The sequence below is a fragment of the Ostrea edulis genome, chromosome 2 (genome assembly GCF_947568905.1).
Source record: "Ostrea edulis chromosome 2, xbOstEdul1.1, whole genome shotgun sequence".
NCBI lineage: Eukaryota > Metazoa > Mollusca > Bivalvia > Ostreida > Ostreidae > Ostrea > Ostrea edulis.
Window position 1 is genome coordinate 89,939,469 of NC_079165.1, and position 16,743 is coordinate 89,956,211.

Here is a 16,743-nt window from a genome sequence, read left to right on the forward strand (position 1 = left end):
CAAACAATAATCATCACTGACACATCATCCAGGTCACACATCAAACAATAATCACTGACACATCATCCAGGTCACACATCAAACAATAATCACTGACACATCATCCATGTCCCACATCAAACAATAATCACTGACACATCATCCAGGTCACACATCAAACAATAATCACTGACACATCATCCAGGTCACACATCAAATAATCATCACTGATACATCATCCAGGTCGTATATAAAACAGTAATCACTGACACATCATCCAGGTCACACATCAGACAATAATCACTGATACATCATCCAGGTCACACATCAGACAATAATCACTGATACATCATCCAGGTCACACATCAAACAATAATCATCACTGATACATCATCCAGGTCATACATCAAACAATCATTACTGACACATCATCCAGGTTACACATCAAACAATAATCACTGACACATCATCCAGGTCACACATCAAACAATAATCATCACTGACACATCATCCAGGTCACACATCAAATAATAATCACTGACACATCATCCATGTCCCACATCAAACAATAATCACTGACACATCATCCAGGTCACACATCAAATAATAATCACTGACACATCATCCATGTCCCACATCAAACAATAATCACTGACACATCATCCATGTCCCACATCAAACAATAATCACTGACACATCATCCAGGTCACACATCAAACAATAATCATCACTGACACATCATCCAGGTTACACATCAAACAATAATCATCACTGACACATCATCCAGGTTACACATCAAATAATAATCACTGACACATCATCCAGGTTACACATCAAATAATCATCACTGACACATCATCCAGGTCGCACATCAAATAATCATCACTGACACATCATCCATGTCCCACATCAAACAATAATCACTGACACATCATCCAGGTCACACATCAAACAATAATCACTGACACATCATCCAGGTTACACATCAAATAATAATCACTGACACATCATCCAGGTTATACATCAAATAATCATCACTGATGCATCATCCAGGTCACACATCAAACAATAATCACTGACACATCATCCAGGTCACACATCAAACAATAATCATCACTGACACATCATCCAGGTTACACATCAGACAATAATCACTGACACATCATCCAGGTTACACATCAAATAATAATCACTGACACATCATCCAGGTTATACATCAAATAATCATCACTGATGCATCATCCAGGTCACACATCAAACAATAATCACTGACATATCATCCAGGTCACACATCAAACAATAATCACTGACACATCATCCAGGTCACACATCAAACAATAATCACTGACACATCATCCAGGTCACACATCAAACAATCATCACTGACACATCATCCAGGTCACACATCAAACAATAATTACTGACACATCATCCAGGTCACACATCAAACAATAATTACTGACACATCATCCATGTCCCACATCAAACAATAATCACTGACACATCATCCAGGTCACACATCAAACAATAATCACTGACACATCATCCAGGTCACACATCAAACAATCATCACTGACACATCATCCAGGTTACACATCAAACAATCATCACTGACACATCATCCAGGTCGTATATAAAACAGTAACTATAGTAAGTGATGTTCTCTGTTGCTCATACTGCAGAATTAAAATTTGAGAACAAAAGTTCCACAGCAAATTACTGACTTTATACTGAACATTTCAGACCGACATGGTCATATACCCTAAATAAAGAAGAATTAAACAGCAGATTATTGACTTTATACTGAATGTTTCAGATCGACATAGTCATGATACCCCTGATAAACAGAAGGAGGAGGAGCGGAAGTTTAAGGAGGTGGGAGAGGCCTACTCTGTGTTGTCTGACACGCGTAAGAAAGATCGATACGACAGTGGTGCAGACATAGATGATTTAGAAGGACCGGGTGGTTTTGGTGAGAAATTTCATTATAATTCAGATTGCACTGTTTGTAATTTGAAAATACATATGTACGTTTAATTCTCATCACGTATTTTAAATCATTAAACATTCTCCAGTGTTGTTTGATTATTATTGATTGAGCCCTAACTATAAATCTGACAATAGTTTATAACTTAAGTGCCTGCTTGTATAGTAAATTTATATACAGTAGGTCAGGTATATGTGACCAATGATGTTTGCAGTGAACTTTGAATTTACTAGGTAATAAGTTGTAAATTTTTAGCTATAGTGTATTTTATTCAATAGGCCAAACATCACAATATATAATATAAAATGTTTGGCTTCAGAAAGGTTGTGCTCCATGCTTCAAAGTATGCTCAGATTGAGATATGTTGGTTATTGTTTATCAAAGGGTCATTAGCTGTCAACTGAGATGTAAATACGTTTTCATTCTAAACTTATTTTAAGAAATGCTGGAATGCCCTTTTAAAAAATAAAGAAAAGTAAATCGAAGAGCGAAATAAAGATCTTGCATTGGATTTTAGAAAAATCATGTAAAAAAAATTCTGCCATGAATTATACTTGCACACAATGATGTTTGGGCCATTGTTTCTATATAAACGAAAGAAATTTCAACATCTAAATTACAACAAAAGATTGCAAGATGTATGAATTTTGTATGTCAGTGGTGATTTTTATGTACTGTAAAGCAGTTTTAGTCATTTTAGTAACAATAGGCAAATGTGACTGTAATTAGTGTTGCAAATAAGTGAAAATAGTTTTGGTCAGAGCCGGGCACATATATCTTTACATTTGATGCTGCCTCAAAAATTTTACACAATTTTCAGCTACAGAGTGTAAAAAATCAGTTTTTGTGACATCATGCATCAAAGTATAAATTAGTACAAGGGATATGTTCAACATGAAAATTAACTTAATTTCACAGAAATTGACACCATTAGAAAATGATCTTTAAGAGTAGAAATCACTATTGTCACACTTAACCCTTTTTGAATTTGAGGGCATGCTGATTCCTGTGTAATGGTTGATAGCTCAAATCCTATACATTCAATTGGTTAAATAGATATGTATAGTGGGAAGAAATTACCTATTGATTTTGGAGGATGGTAGTAGGCCAGTTTTGTTCGTTTCAGTATGTTAAATTTTAATAAAATAGGATATTTTTGTTTGTGCCATTTAAACCATGACTAGGACACACATGATTATTAATATTGCACTTGTTTTTGCAGACCATGTGGATCCCAATGTGATATTCCAGACATTCTTTGGTGGTGGTGGCGGCGGCGGCGGTTTCCCCGGTGGTTTCCCTGGCGGTTTCTCTTTCCAGTTCGGATGACCAAACATTTACCATCTGTTGGAAAGGAATTTACATACTGGTCCAAAGTGATCATGAGGCCAGGTGCTCACCTCCACAGGCATAGGTTGTACAAGTGGTCAAAGAATTAATGAAATACAAATTTGGACCGTTTGTGTAATAGTGAATTATTTGAACACTTGTTCTTGTGATCATGCATTATAATTTATATACTGAAAGCATACAATGAACCTTTATAGACTCAGTAAGCCAGTCACACAGATTACGAGTCCCTCTGTTGCTCAGTTTTAAACTCTGTCTCCATACCATTCATCATGGCTCTTTAAAAGGAACCAATAAAACATTTGTCATATATACCTTTGTGTGTCTTCAGATTGTTTAACACTCTAGAGAGAGACTACAATTTTATTCTTTGTTTTTATTGTACTTCAGGGATATCATTGCCTAACCTAATCTGATCTGTTCCTTGTGAATGGTAGAATGAATGATGAAATGATATACAGAATTTTACAGAACTCTGTGTGTACGTCTGACTTTGTGGACTCGGACTTACACACAGGTCTGTAGTACTACACTAGCACTGTACCCTGGGAAATTTAGACTTTTTTACGCCCCTGGAATGGCATATACCGTATATACTCGCCTATAAGTCGGTTGTATTTTTTAAGGTTATTTTGTAGGAATTTGCCATTGACCCGCTTAGAAGTCATTTCTAAATTTTTGTCAGAATCAGTTGACAATTTCAAGTCAATACTGTAGTGTTTTTACCTATGTTTAATTTTTTTTTTGGGAGAAATTAATGATTATGAGGTGCTCAATATCCAAGCCATATCTGTTTGATGTTTAAACGCAACCCTTGATCTATTATGGACAATGATCCCTTATTTACCTAAGCAATTATTTTCTCTTCATTACCAGTACCTGACACCGTGTTTACTTTGTGGGGTTCCAGTATAATTCAATGTATCAACAATAGAGTTTTTAAGAGTCAAGAATGATGATCTAAATTATCTGTTAACAATATTCAATCTTTTATGAAATATGTTTCAGACGGTATACATAATGAATATTTCAATATTAATTCGGGTTCGTAGTTCAATTTTACCGATAAATGATAGATTAGTTGAATTGAAAGTATTAGTTAGGAAACGGTATGTAAATAATTTTTGACAAAATAAAAATATGTAAATACTTACTGTACTTTATACATAATTTTAAAATACATAAACAATACAATATGTCTAGATATTTGTGAACAATAATCATTTGTGTGGTAGTCCATGATAATCGTTGGAGTTGTTTAAAAAACACTACATTACGCAGTCCAGAAAAATACCAATCTTCTTAGGATGCGCCTATAAGTCGGACATAGAGTTTTGGACAAAAAATTGACTCCCAAAAATCCGACTTATAGGAGAGTATATACGGTAGTTTTTGGTCTGTGTCTGTTTGTCTGCAAAAAGTTAAACCTTGGCCATCATGTTTTAACAGTTAGTGCTAGGGCTTTCATATTTCACATGGGTATTCCTTGTGAAAAAAAACCCCTTGCATTAGGTACCATAATTTTTTATTTCATGACCTTTGCCTTGGGGGTTTGACCTACTTTTGAAAAACTTAACCTTGGCCATTATCAACTTTGCTGCCATACAGGGGCATCAGTGTTTCACAACCACGTCTTGTTTATTTTTTTGATTTCAGTTCCTTGAGCAAGAACCTATAATTTCAATCAGTACATATCAGTTTAAAGTTGCTGAAAACATAATATGTACTAATGATTTCCTTATTTCTTGTAAAGGGTTTCAAATAACTGCTTTATCCCAGAATACAGAATGGTGCTTACATGTACATGTATTTGTCAAGTCTGCTCTTGACATGTACACATCAATTTTATGTTGATTTTTACGTTTTTGTTTTAAGAGGAAATAGAATTGAGAGAACATCAGTTGTTGTGAAATCGTGTGGTGAATGCTCTCAGTATTCTTGTGTTCTGTAAATGTGAAATGTGGCGACAAGGTCTTAATAAAGGATCTCATTCGATTTGGCTTGTCTTGGTTGGTTTCATTAGTCAGCATGAAATGCTGTGTTTTCAGAATTTAAAAGATAACCAATGCAGGACATGCAGTATACCAAAGCTATGCTAAATTCCATTCATCATCAAACACTGTATACATCTGTGCGTTATCCTGCTAAAACATAACCATGGCGAAGGTAAAAGAAGATCTCGAGACAATAGTTTTACTGCTGCATAAACTTTATTGACAATTTCCGGAAGCAATACATATTTACTTAGTCTTCGGAAGAAATCCCACCAGTGAGTTGAGCAGTTTTCCCTCCATCTGAAAGGTAATCATCATATATTTAGTTTTGAAAATTAGCCTGGATTTGAACCCAAACCATCTAAAAATTTAAATGACTGAAAACATATTAAACAGGTTTTTAAGCAACTTTGTTTTTATAAAATTTTAGAATACATGTATGTCTCTGAATACTTATCTTTTAAAGTGCAGGCTAGAACATGGGAACAATAGATCTTGTTCACAAAGTTGCTCTATATTTTTGTCGGGGAAGGATGATTCAAAATTGTGGTTTTTTGTCAAAATTTAAATTAAGATCTTGGATAAATTTAACTTAGGAGCCATCTAATGATTACTAAAGAGTTTCTAAAAATAACACCAGAGAGTGGTACAGTCTACTCTAGATATATTGAGATTCATGTGACCGACCTGAACTGTTCATTATATCCAAAGTTCAATAAACTAATGTTCAATGATACATTGATTTATTGTTATTTCAGTATAACAGATTGTTCAATGTAAACAACTTCAATATAAGTGGAGCAGACTGTACTGTACATTAATTTAATATCCTTTCATAAAATTGAAAGCTGTCATTTTTTAGGGCCATATTGGGCCCAAACCATGCATAGGCATTTGGTATACATGAGATAAAAGCTTGTACAACTTTTTATTGTCACTAGGAAAGTTTGTAAACATAAACTTTCTTGGTGCCAACAAGCTTTCTGTTCTTAAAATACGAAGAAAAAAATTATAACTAGAATGATGATTACCTCTTGAAATTCGAGACAAAAAGTGCCATGGACCTCAAAAAAATTCCGGAATTGGTTCACAATGAAGTTTCTCTGCCTACGAAAAAAGAAATGGGTTTATTACCACAAACGATATTGTCTTGTCATTAGGGTGTTTCACATGTATATATATTATATATATGCATTTTACATTTGAACAATGAAAGTTAAGTTTGTGTATTTTCTTGTATATGAATAATATATATATAAGCACTGAGTTCCAACACCGCCCTATACCCATTAGTGTCTGATCCACAATGTAGATACAAGGTCAAATGTAAGAATCATAAAAAGCACTAAAATGACCAACGACACTATGAACTAGATTGTCAAATTTTCGGGACGACCTGTGCTTTCCTCGGGAAAAACGATTTATATCATTACTATTTCACGATTTAATGAGTAGGACGTGTCCCAATTTGCGACCTAGAAAACATTGAATAGCAAGCCAAAAACAAGAACCATGTGATTTGCAGTGTAGATATATTTGAAGATTTAGTGTAGTTTTAGTGCTTGTATTTTTATACCCCCCGAACGAAGTTCAGGGGGGTGGGGGTATATAGGAATCGCTCTGTTTGACTGTCCATCCGTCTGTCTGTCTGTGCAGATTTGTGTCCGGACCATAACTTTTTTGTTCTTTGACTTAGGGATACCATATTTGGCACACAGGTGGATCACCATGAGACGATGTGTCGAGTACCTTCATGACCTCTATATGACCTTGACCTCAAGGTCAAAATTAAAGGTTTTTTACAATGGATTCGTGTCCGGACCATAACTTCTTTGTTCTTTGACATAAGCACACCATATTTGACACATGAGTGTATCACCACGAGACGATGTGTCATGTACCTTCATTGTTAGTTTACATGTATGTTATATGGAAAGAGAAGTAACTCTTGTAATGGATACTTTATCTCCCCCTAAGGGTGCTCTTCATATTGTTTATCTCCCCCTAAGGGAGCTCTTCATATTGGAAGTCTGATACAGTGTTTTTAGTGATACTGAATAAAACATGGTCTAACAATGGTAGCAGAGCGTGGTTCCGATCCACGGAACTCTGGGTTATGGGCCCAGCACGCTTCCAGTACCTTCATGACCTCCATATGACCTTGACCTCAAGGTCAAAATTAAAGGCTTTTTACAATGGATTCGTGTCCGGGCCATAACTTCTTTGTTCTTTGACATAGGCATACCATATTTGACACATGAGTGTATCACCATGAGACGATGTGATATGTACCTTCATGACCTCCATATGACCTTGACCTCAAGGTCAAAATTAAAGGTTTTACAATGGATTTGTGTCAGGGCCATGACTTCTTTGTTCTTTAACATAGACATACCATATTTGACACATGAGTGTATCACATGAGACGATGTGTCGAGTACCTTCATTAACTCTATATGACCTTGAACTTTGACCTCAAGGTCAAAATTGATTATAGGGTTTTGACATAGTCATACCATAAGACATGGGTGTATCACCTTGAGACTATGTGTCATGTACATTCATGACCTCTTTATGACCTTGACCTTTGATCTCAAGGTCAAAATTATAGGTTTATGCCATGGATTTGTGTTCGGACTATATCTTCCATTTTCTTCTACAAAGGCATACCATATTTTTACACTCGGGAAAGAGGTAATTTATACCTATTAACAACACCCTTTGGAAGATTGGGGTAAGCAGGGGGTATTCTTAGTGAGCATTGCTCACATTACCTCTTGTTTGTACAGTTTTACGCTATCCATCTTGGGTTAACCTTTCCGCTATCCATCTTGGGTAAACATTTTCGGATTTATTGATGTGTAAATTCTTGTTCAGCTTTATTTTTGTCCAATCAAAACAATTGAAATAATTTACACGTGGAACAACTCTGCAATTGAGTGAAAGGAATGACTATTCTGGGTAGAAATTGTAATCCTTAGGTGGGGACAGGTCGTCCCGAAAATCAGTTGGTGTGAACAGGGGTCCGCATCTCTCCCCGTTTCATTGCCTTCCCCTCTGTTCACTTATCCCATCCTTTCCCCTTCTCTTTATCCTAATGGCCACCACATGCATTTTCCTTTAAAACTTATGACTAATCATCATTTGAAATTACGTTCTGCGCAGCTCATTCACATCCCTCTCCAGCCTCTCCTTCATTTCTTTTAGTTCCGCCTCCTTCTTCGTGTATTTCTTGGCGAACTAGAAATGATAGTATATTATAAGGTTTAGTTTTATTGAACTTATTTTATTCAATGTGGGCAGAGGTTTAACGTGCCTTTACAGTCATCAGACTACCACACATAATAAGCTAATTTCTATCATATTGAATGCCAATTTAACATAAACTCAAATAATTCAAGATTACTTTAAGTAATAGAAAATATCAAAAATTCTGTTACTGCTTGCATCAATTGAATATCATCCGCGCATCAATTCAATCATTGCTTTCATCAATTTAATTGATGGGACCAATAATTGATTTGATGTGCGCATTAATTCAATTGACGAGAGCAATAATTTATTTGATGCACACATCAATTCTTTAAAAGAGAGCAACAATTCAAATAAAGAGATCATTAATTCAACTATGGATGAAAGGTGAAAATAATGAACAGTAATCAATCTCATAACTCCAATAAAGCAATACAAAATTGAGAGTTTGGCAAACACGGACCCCTGGATATACCAGAGGTGGGATCAGGTGCCTAGGAGGAGTAAGCATCCCCTGTCGACCGGTCAAACCCACCGTGATCCCTGTATCTTGATCAGGTAAACGGAGTTGTCCGTAGTCAAAATCAGTGTGTCTAGAGCGGCCTAACAATTGGTATGAAATACGTCAGACAGCATTTGACCCAATGATAGGTTTTATTGATGAACTAGATCGTTATAACGACCATAGAATTTGCAAAATGCTGACTTCAATCGAGACTGTTGAAACCCCTGCACCATCAGCCTGTTTGTCAGTAGCCTGTCTCGATTTGAAAACTAATCATACGCAGAACAAGCTCATGCGTATCGAATCAATTGAGATATAAAAACACCATATGCAGGTAATAATGGAATGCTGCTTCATAACTATAGGAAGTTGACGATGGAGAAGCCGAAATCATCCCATTTATCACAAAGTTGAGCTGTTAGTTTGCCGTTGATATCTATTTTCAATAAAATATCCAAGTATGAAGCAGAAGTGGGCGATTGAATTGAAATATATCTCTAATTACATATAGTCTCTCTCTCTCTCTCTCTCAGACAAAAAGAATTACTGCTCGCATCAATTGATTTCATGATCTCATTAATTCAATATTGAAAAGAGTAATAATTCAATTATTGCGTGTATTAATTCAATTGATGCGCGCTACCATTCAATTGAAGATAGCAATAATTGAATTATTTTGCGCATTAATTCTTTAGATTGAAACATTGCTCTCTTCAATTGAATTATAGCGCGCACAAATTATTTATTGATATCGTCAATTCATTTGAAGAGAGCAACAATGCAATTATAGCACGTACTAATTCAGCAGAATAATTGGTGCGTGCAATAATTCAGAATTGAAGATGTCATTATTATTTGAAGAAGTATCTCTGAGAACTCTAGGGACTGTCGTTTCTCCGAGAATCTGAGAGTTGTTTTCTCTGAGAACTATAGACTACAAGTTCCACATAAAGTGTAATTCACAATTTGGGTATATCATAACTATATGCACACATTTCGTCTGTCACATGTGAAAACCTTTTGATACCGCATTTTTGAAAAATAGCTCCTGTATATGAAAAAAGGCCCAAACATCCCAGTATTCATACAGCCAGGCGCATTGCTCTTACACCCCAGTATTCATACAGCCATGCGCATTGCTCTTACACCCCAGTATTCATACAGCCAGGCGCTTTGCTCTTCTATGGATGTTCACTTGCACGCCGAAGAAATGAAATATGTTAATGATGTCATACCTCGTCTTTTTCGGCTTGAGATTTTTGCTTATTCTTCTTCATTTTCTACAAAAAGAGCAAAACACGAACCTGTTTTGGACATGCACGAGCAAAACGAATGATATATTCTTTTTTTTTATTTATAAATGTTTGCCAGTCGTTTGATTAAAAAGATAGATGTGTATGATATTTTAATAAGGAATCTAATTTATCAATATTTTATAAAGTCTTACTTCCGCCTCACGTCGGTGGTGACGCAGTGCTTGTGTTCCCTCCTCAATTTTCACCCGTAAATCCTACAAGATGTCATAACTAAGAATTAACTACATATTTGTTTATTTCTAATTCAGAGACCCAAAAGAACAGAAAAAAAAAAAACAATAGACAAATTATAAACACATGAGAAAATGAAATGTCAAAAGGATAGATTTTTACAGAAAAACACATACAAGAAATGCATGTATTATTGTAAAGGGGAAAATATCCCAGCTTCTATAGTACAGCAATGACAGTATAGTTCTTCAAGTGGTTTTTTTTTTCTAGATAAAAAATCTTGATGGAATTTACTTTACTCAATAAAAAATCTACATGTCCTGTACGATTTATTTTCTTTCTTTTTTTTAAAGAGAAAAACAGAAGAAACGAGCTATAACTGTGTTGGGATGCCAACACAAATGTCTCCGAACACCTCCCCTTGTCAGAAATGATTTTTGATGCCAGATCAGGATTCTCAAATAACCCTAGAAACTAAATTTGGTTGAAATCCGACGGACTTGATTTTTTGGCCGCCATTTTCTTCAATGGCGGCCATTTTGAAACATTTGAAAATTGATTGGAAGGAAATACTGATGCTAGAAATGAATTGTGGACCCTCCATTTACCCCAGAACCCAAATGTTGTTGAGATTTTAACACTTTCAAATATTTCGGTATATGGCGGCCATTTTGAAAATGGCGGCTCAAAAAAGAATTTATGGTGGAAATGGACTTGGGGTCACTAAATTACCCTAGAAATAGAATTTGGTTGAAATCCGACAACCTTGAGTTTTTGACGTTTTTTGGCCGCCATCTTGAAACGGCGGCCATTTTGAAAATTTGAAAAGTTGAATGCACCCCTCCTAGTGACCCCCTATCAGCTCACAAAGTTTGAAGTGGATCTGTTGAAGCACTTTCACAAAATCGGTCGGACAAATTTCTCACTAAAGAAGAGGAATAATAAGAATAAGAAGAAAATAATAATAATAAGAAACGGAGCAAAAACAATATGTCTCCGACACTTTGTGTTCGGAGACATAATAATTAGAGGCTGTCAAAAGACAATACCCGCATCAAGTGTTTGCCTTTAAATATACTTTCCACCGTACATATACACTTGCGTAACTAGCAAAGAATCCACAATAGTTACCATATAACATATCCTATACATATGTATTCTAACTGCGTATGTAAAGATGCATTGGGTATTCTGATGGCAAATGTCCCGGGGTGTTTTCAACTCCTTCTTTTCTTTAATTGTTCAAATATTTTCATAATGGTTAAGATGCCAACCCTTACAACAAATATATTAATTCTTGTTTCACATGACACAATGCACTGAGCATCAGGTTTTTGTTCGTCGTTTTTCCACACCATTCCCCTCAAGGTAAAAAAGAAAATTACGACAACCTAATGGGGACACCGCCAATAACTTCCCAAAAAATGAGTTGGCAACTGAAAAAAAAAATGCAAGAGGAGTTCTGAGAATAGAGGAAAGTCGATTTTCAATCCCTCCCTTCGGGAGAAAATGCAAATTCTGAAACCTTTTTGAAAATCTTTAGGACATCACCAATTACCTTCCAACATATGATTTGGCTAAGTGCGTAACTTGTAAGAGGAGTTTTAGGAACCAGGTTTTAGCAGGGTGAAAATGAAATTCCGAAACCTTATTGGGCAGTTTTGGAAACCAGTTCTTCGTTTTTTGTTTTTGTTTTTTGGGTTGTTTTTTTTAGAATTATTTATTATTTCTTTAAAATAACAAAGTTTTTCTTATCCCCATTTTGCCCCCATGTTAAAAGTGAAAATTCCGAAACCCTAATGCACATCTACGGAACGCCCACCTATTATATGTTACAAAATGTGGATTGGTTACTCTTTAAAGTAAAAGAGGGGTTTGAGGAAACAGAGAAAGTGTGAGAGACGGACCAGGGTAAACACAAAAGTGCAGGTATAAAAAAAAAAAAGATTACAGGACAGGAAAATATGTAGGAAATTAAACACTTCTACAAGAAAAGTAAATTCCCCTGTTGCATTTATTTATTAATTCCTGAAGGAAATTGAATTTAACTGATATATAAATGAGGGGGAAAACTTATTATGGATTTGAAAAAGATGCCAAAAGTTGGCAAATGCAAAAATGGCAACTTGATTTTGGCAAAGTTAGTGATTAATCTCACAAATCCCATAAACAATACAAAATAGATAGTTGGGCAAACACGGACTCCTGGATATACCAGAGGTGGGATCAGGTGCCTAGGAGGAGCAAACATCCCCCGCTGACCGGCCACACCCGCCATGAGCTCGTGCATCTAATACTTTTTTTCAATTTAGTAAACATCATATAGTAGACCTAGCATAGGCTAGCTGTATTAGTTTAGTCACATGGCATTCGGAAATCGAGTTGAGACTCATTTCTGCAAGTTGAAGAACCCAACTTACTAGGATGACGTAGAATTTGTCGGCAAAGTCCTGAAATCCATCTCCGAGTTTACTAACGTCCTTCTGTAGCAGATCCCACGACTCGTCCATATCCTAAACAAAAGAGAATATGTCAGATTCTAAACTCTGCAAGCAATTTCAATTTTTTTTTTAAAAATGTATCCACGTATAGTTTAGGCGAAGATCTGAAAGGACTTTAAGGAGGTATGCAACACCTGAAAAATTTGATATCAATGAAAAGTGGATCGGGATATGTACAACAATATTATGAAATTGAAAACTTTAGAATTTACTTTATTTATTCAAAATATGCAGTTTTAGTAGAAAGCAATCTGAAAAAATTTAAAATCCTTTTGGACTCGAACCCGCGATCTACAGTTCAGCAGTCGACGTGGTAACACACTGAGTCACAGGCAATTAGGCCTTTATTGCTTGGGTTCGAATTTACCATTAAAGAGTACTCTTTAACAGTAAATTCCACCTGTGTACTGAGCTACTCAGCTAGGCGATGAATGTTTAAATGATATTGCTGATAAACTCCAAAAGTTTGTTTTTCACCTTTTATTATCAACATCTTGACAGAAAAGGTTGTGTTGAAAAGGTTTCACAAAAAAAAAAAAAAAAGGGGGGGGGGTCATACAGTATGAAAGAAGCTCATTGTAGAGAGTTTAATATTTGCTGTGTAAATAAAGGTGGATTCGCGTTATGGTTTGCAAAGTTTTCAAAATGTATGGATATCTCGATCTAATTTTATTAAATATTTCACATTTCAAGTATTCTGAAGGTAAAATGTGCCACTTAAATGTTAAATTTGTGACTGTGCAAAATTAAGATGCTTTAATGTTTGTAAACATAAAATGACCCAGTCGTTGTTTTCATAACATAGAGCTATAGGGCTAAAATTTTACTCTTATTCTTGCATTATGAAGGTGCAAATTTTGGTTGTCAACTTTAAACGAGTTATATCTTAAATGTTCAACATCAAAATTATTTTTTTCAAAAACCGTGAAGCAGTCCCTTTAAAAGTTAGAACCTTTAAGAGGGTTTTAAAGTGGTCCATCCCTGGCCAATCGGAATCACAGAACAGTAAGAGGGCGTTGGTCATCCCAGACATCCCTTTCTTCATGGCCGATATGCTAGACAAATAGGTGTCCATTTTCTTCGCCAACACTTGGAATGCATTCTGAAAATATGTGAACAATTTAAGCGTCCTACATAATTTGACTTTCCGAGGCGCCGTTCTAGAATTACACGTATGATGAGATACTATTTAGTGAGATTATGTAATATTGTATGACTGAATTCAATGAAATAAGATTCTAACACACACACACACACACACACACACACACACACACACACACACACACACACTCTCTCTCTCTCTCTCTCTCTCTCTCTCTCTCTCTCTCTCTCTCTCTCTCTCTCTCTCCATTGTAGTGTATAATTTTCCTTTTAAATGCATGTAATTGGATGTAGACTACAATTTGGAATATACCCCACCAAAACATTTTTCTGTTTTATTGTAATTTTATTGAAAACCATAGAGAGACATTCTTTCACAATATAGGTGTAGACAAAGGCGTACAAGTAAACATCAATATTTTAATGGAAAATAATCAAATATAAACTGCAAAATTTCTCAATGTATTGTTTCAAGCAAGAAAACAACATTTGTACAAATAATTTGATATGCGCTGCGTATTTTAAAGTACATATAAAAGTAACTTATAAGATCAAATGGGCAGGGTGCAACTGATTTATTACCATATAATGTATATTATTACGGAAGCCGATAGGTGCCAGGGTATAGAATTAATATTTATTTAACTGGCGGCCGCCACTTAATTTATGTGGCGGCCGCCACTTAATTTAACTGGCGGCCGCCACTTATTATCTGGCGGCCACCATATAAATTAATTGGCGGCCGCCACTTAATTTATCTGGCGGCCGCCACTTAATTTATGTGGCGGCCACCACTTAATTTAACTGGTGGCCGCCACTTATTATCTGGCGGCCACCACTTATTATCTGGCGGCCGCCAGATAAATTAAGTGGCGGCCGCCACTTAATTTATATGGCGGCCGCCACTTAATTTAACTGGCGGCCGCCAGTTAATTTATGTGGCGGCCGCCAGTTAATTTATGTGGCGGCCGCCAGTTAATTTATCTGGCGCCCGCCACTCAATTTAAATCATTTATATGGCTGTCACCATTTATTCAATTCCTCTCTCTTTCTCTATCTCTCTCTCAAAATGAAAGGGGTGCAATCCATCCCCAATGCTTAGTAATATGTATGTGATATATATATATATATATATATATATATATATATATATATATAATTAAGAGCATTAAAGTATTGTTTTTCGATTGTACTGTTAAATACATAGAACCACAGGGCTGACCCTCCATTTATTTGAACGTTCAATTTCTATTATTTTCACATTTAAACTAAATTATTTTCACATGTGAAATAAGATTAATTGGCCCCCACCCCACTCTTTTGGTGGTAGTAATGAATGGTAAAAATGTAATAATGAATGAACTGATCAACTGAAGGATGAACGGAGCTCCCTCCCTCAAATTTAGGAGTACGAAGTTTGGACAAGAGACATTTTAGGTTCCTTTTCTGCTTGTCAACAATTGTAGAAGACAATTTCTCCTCCGACTGTCTCTATGCACTTTGAAAAACGATGCTGCGTGTTTGCGTACTATTCTAAATATTTCCAAAATAATCACTCAGCGATACGAATTACATTGTTTTTGCAATTGGCAGCCGCCATATATAAATTAAGTGGCGGCCGCCAGATAAAACAACTGCATGGCGGCCGCCAGTTAATTTATATGGCGGCCGCCAGTTAATAACTGGCGGCCGCCAGATAATAAGTGGCGGCCGCCAGTTAAATAAATATTAATTCTATACCCTGGCACCTATCGGCTTCCGTATATTATCATGTATTATGCAAAATGCACTTGTCACTTTCATAAACGATTTACTTGCTAGAGTAGACCTGGCAGTTAAACAACTAAGGGTTTTCCTTTATGTTACTTTGTTTTACTCAAATGGGAATTTATATATTCATTGACGCACTAAATCCTTTTTTTTTTTTTTAAAAAAGAAGATGCCGAATGACAATAAATCAGTTAATTATTTTACTTTTATCAAAAAACTGATTTTTGATCCGCTCCAAAAATGTGAATCGTTATGTATCGATAACTTTTACAAAATATAATGTAAAAATATGACATTCACCTACATCAGTAAAAATGTATCATCCCCCCCCCCCCCCCCCCCCCCACGTTACTTCCGTCTGGTATGCATACAAATGAATATGTTACTTACCACTTGAGTGTAGAATTCTACAACCATATCTTCCGGTGAAATGTTTTCTCTATCCATCGTCTTTAGAAATGAGACCTTTTCCCTCCAGATAGGAATCTATATATGCTCTGTTACGTCATATATACTTACGTCATAATCACCGGATTTCAAAAGTCCATCATGATGCTTTAGCTTTTACCACGAGAAACAATTATCCGGTAACGCCTGATGTGTGCTGACTCTCTTTTTTGTTTATATTTAACAATTATTGAATTATTTTATTGATGTAAACTGTAACATTTACATTGTTTTATGTCAATACTCAATATTCCTTCTTCCTTAAACAGTAATGACCGATTTTTTTGTTAGTAGGAGGAAAACAATATTAGTCATCGTCTGCTTTTCGCACCTGCTGCATACGATCAATATTACATCCAATCAGACG

General features: G+C 35.7%; 2 protein-coding genes across 2 annotated transcripts in view; one reads left to right on the forward strand and one right to left on the reverse strand.

The window, feature by feature from the left end:
- The window catches only part of LOC125678207 (dnaJ homolog subfamily C member 7-like), a 23,384-nt gene extending 18,073 nt beyond the window's left edge, over positions 1–5,311 (forward strand). The window contains exons 12-13 of the mRNA XM_048916455.2: positions 1,796–1,951; positions 3,189–5,311. Of these exons, the coding sequence (XP_048772412.1) occupies positions 1,796–1,951; positions 3,189–3,295 (263 nt within the window). The 3' untranslated portion in view covers positions 3,296–5,311. The remainder of the gene's footprint in view (positions 1–1,795; positions 1,952–3,188) is intronic.
- Positions 5,312–5,507: 196 nt separating this feature from the next.
- On the reverse strand, positions 5,508–16,652 carry LOC125678209 (myc box-dependent-interacting protein 1-like). The gene is made up of 8 exons (XM_048916457.2): positions 16,320–16,652; positions 14,008–14,157; positions 12,975–13,067; positions 10,515–10,577; positions 10,303–10,347; positions 8,465–8,550; positions 6,342–6,417; positions 5,508–5,610 (listed from the first exon to the last, which is right to left on the reverse strand). The coding sequence occupies exons 1-8, from the start codon at positions 16,374–16,376 to the stop codon at positions 5,557–5,559; spliced, it is 624 nt and encodes a 207-aa protein (XP_048772414.1). The 5' UTR covers positions 16,377–16,652; the 3' UTR covers positions 5,508–5,556.
- Between the last annotated feature and the right edge of the window lie 91 nt (positions 16,653–16,743).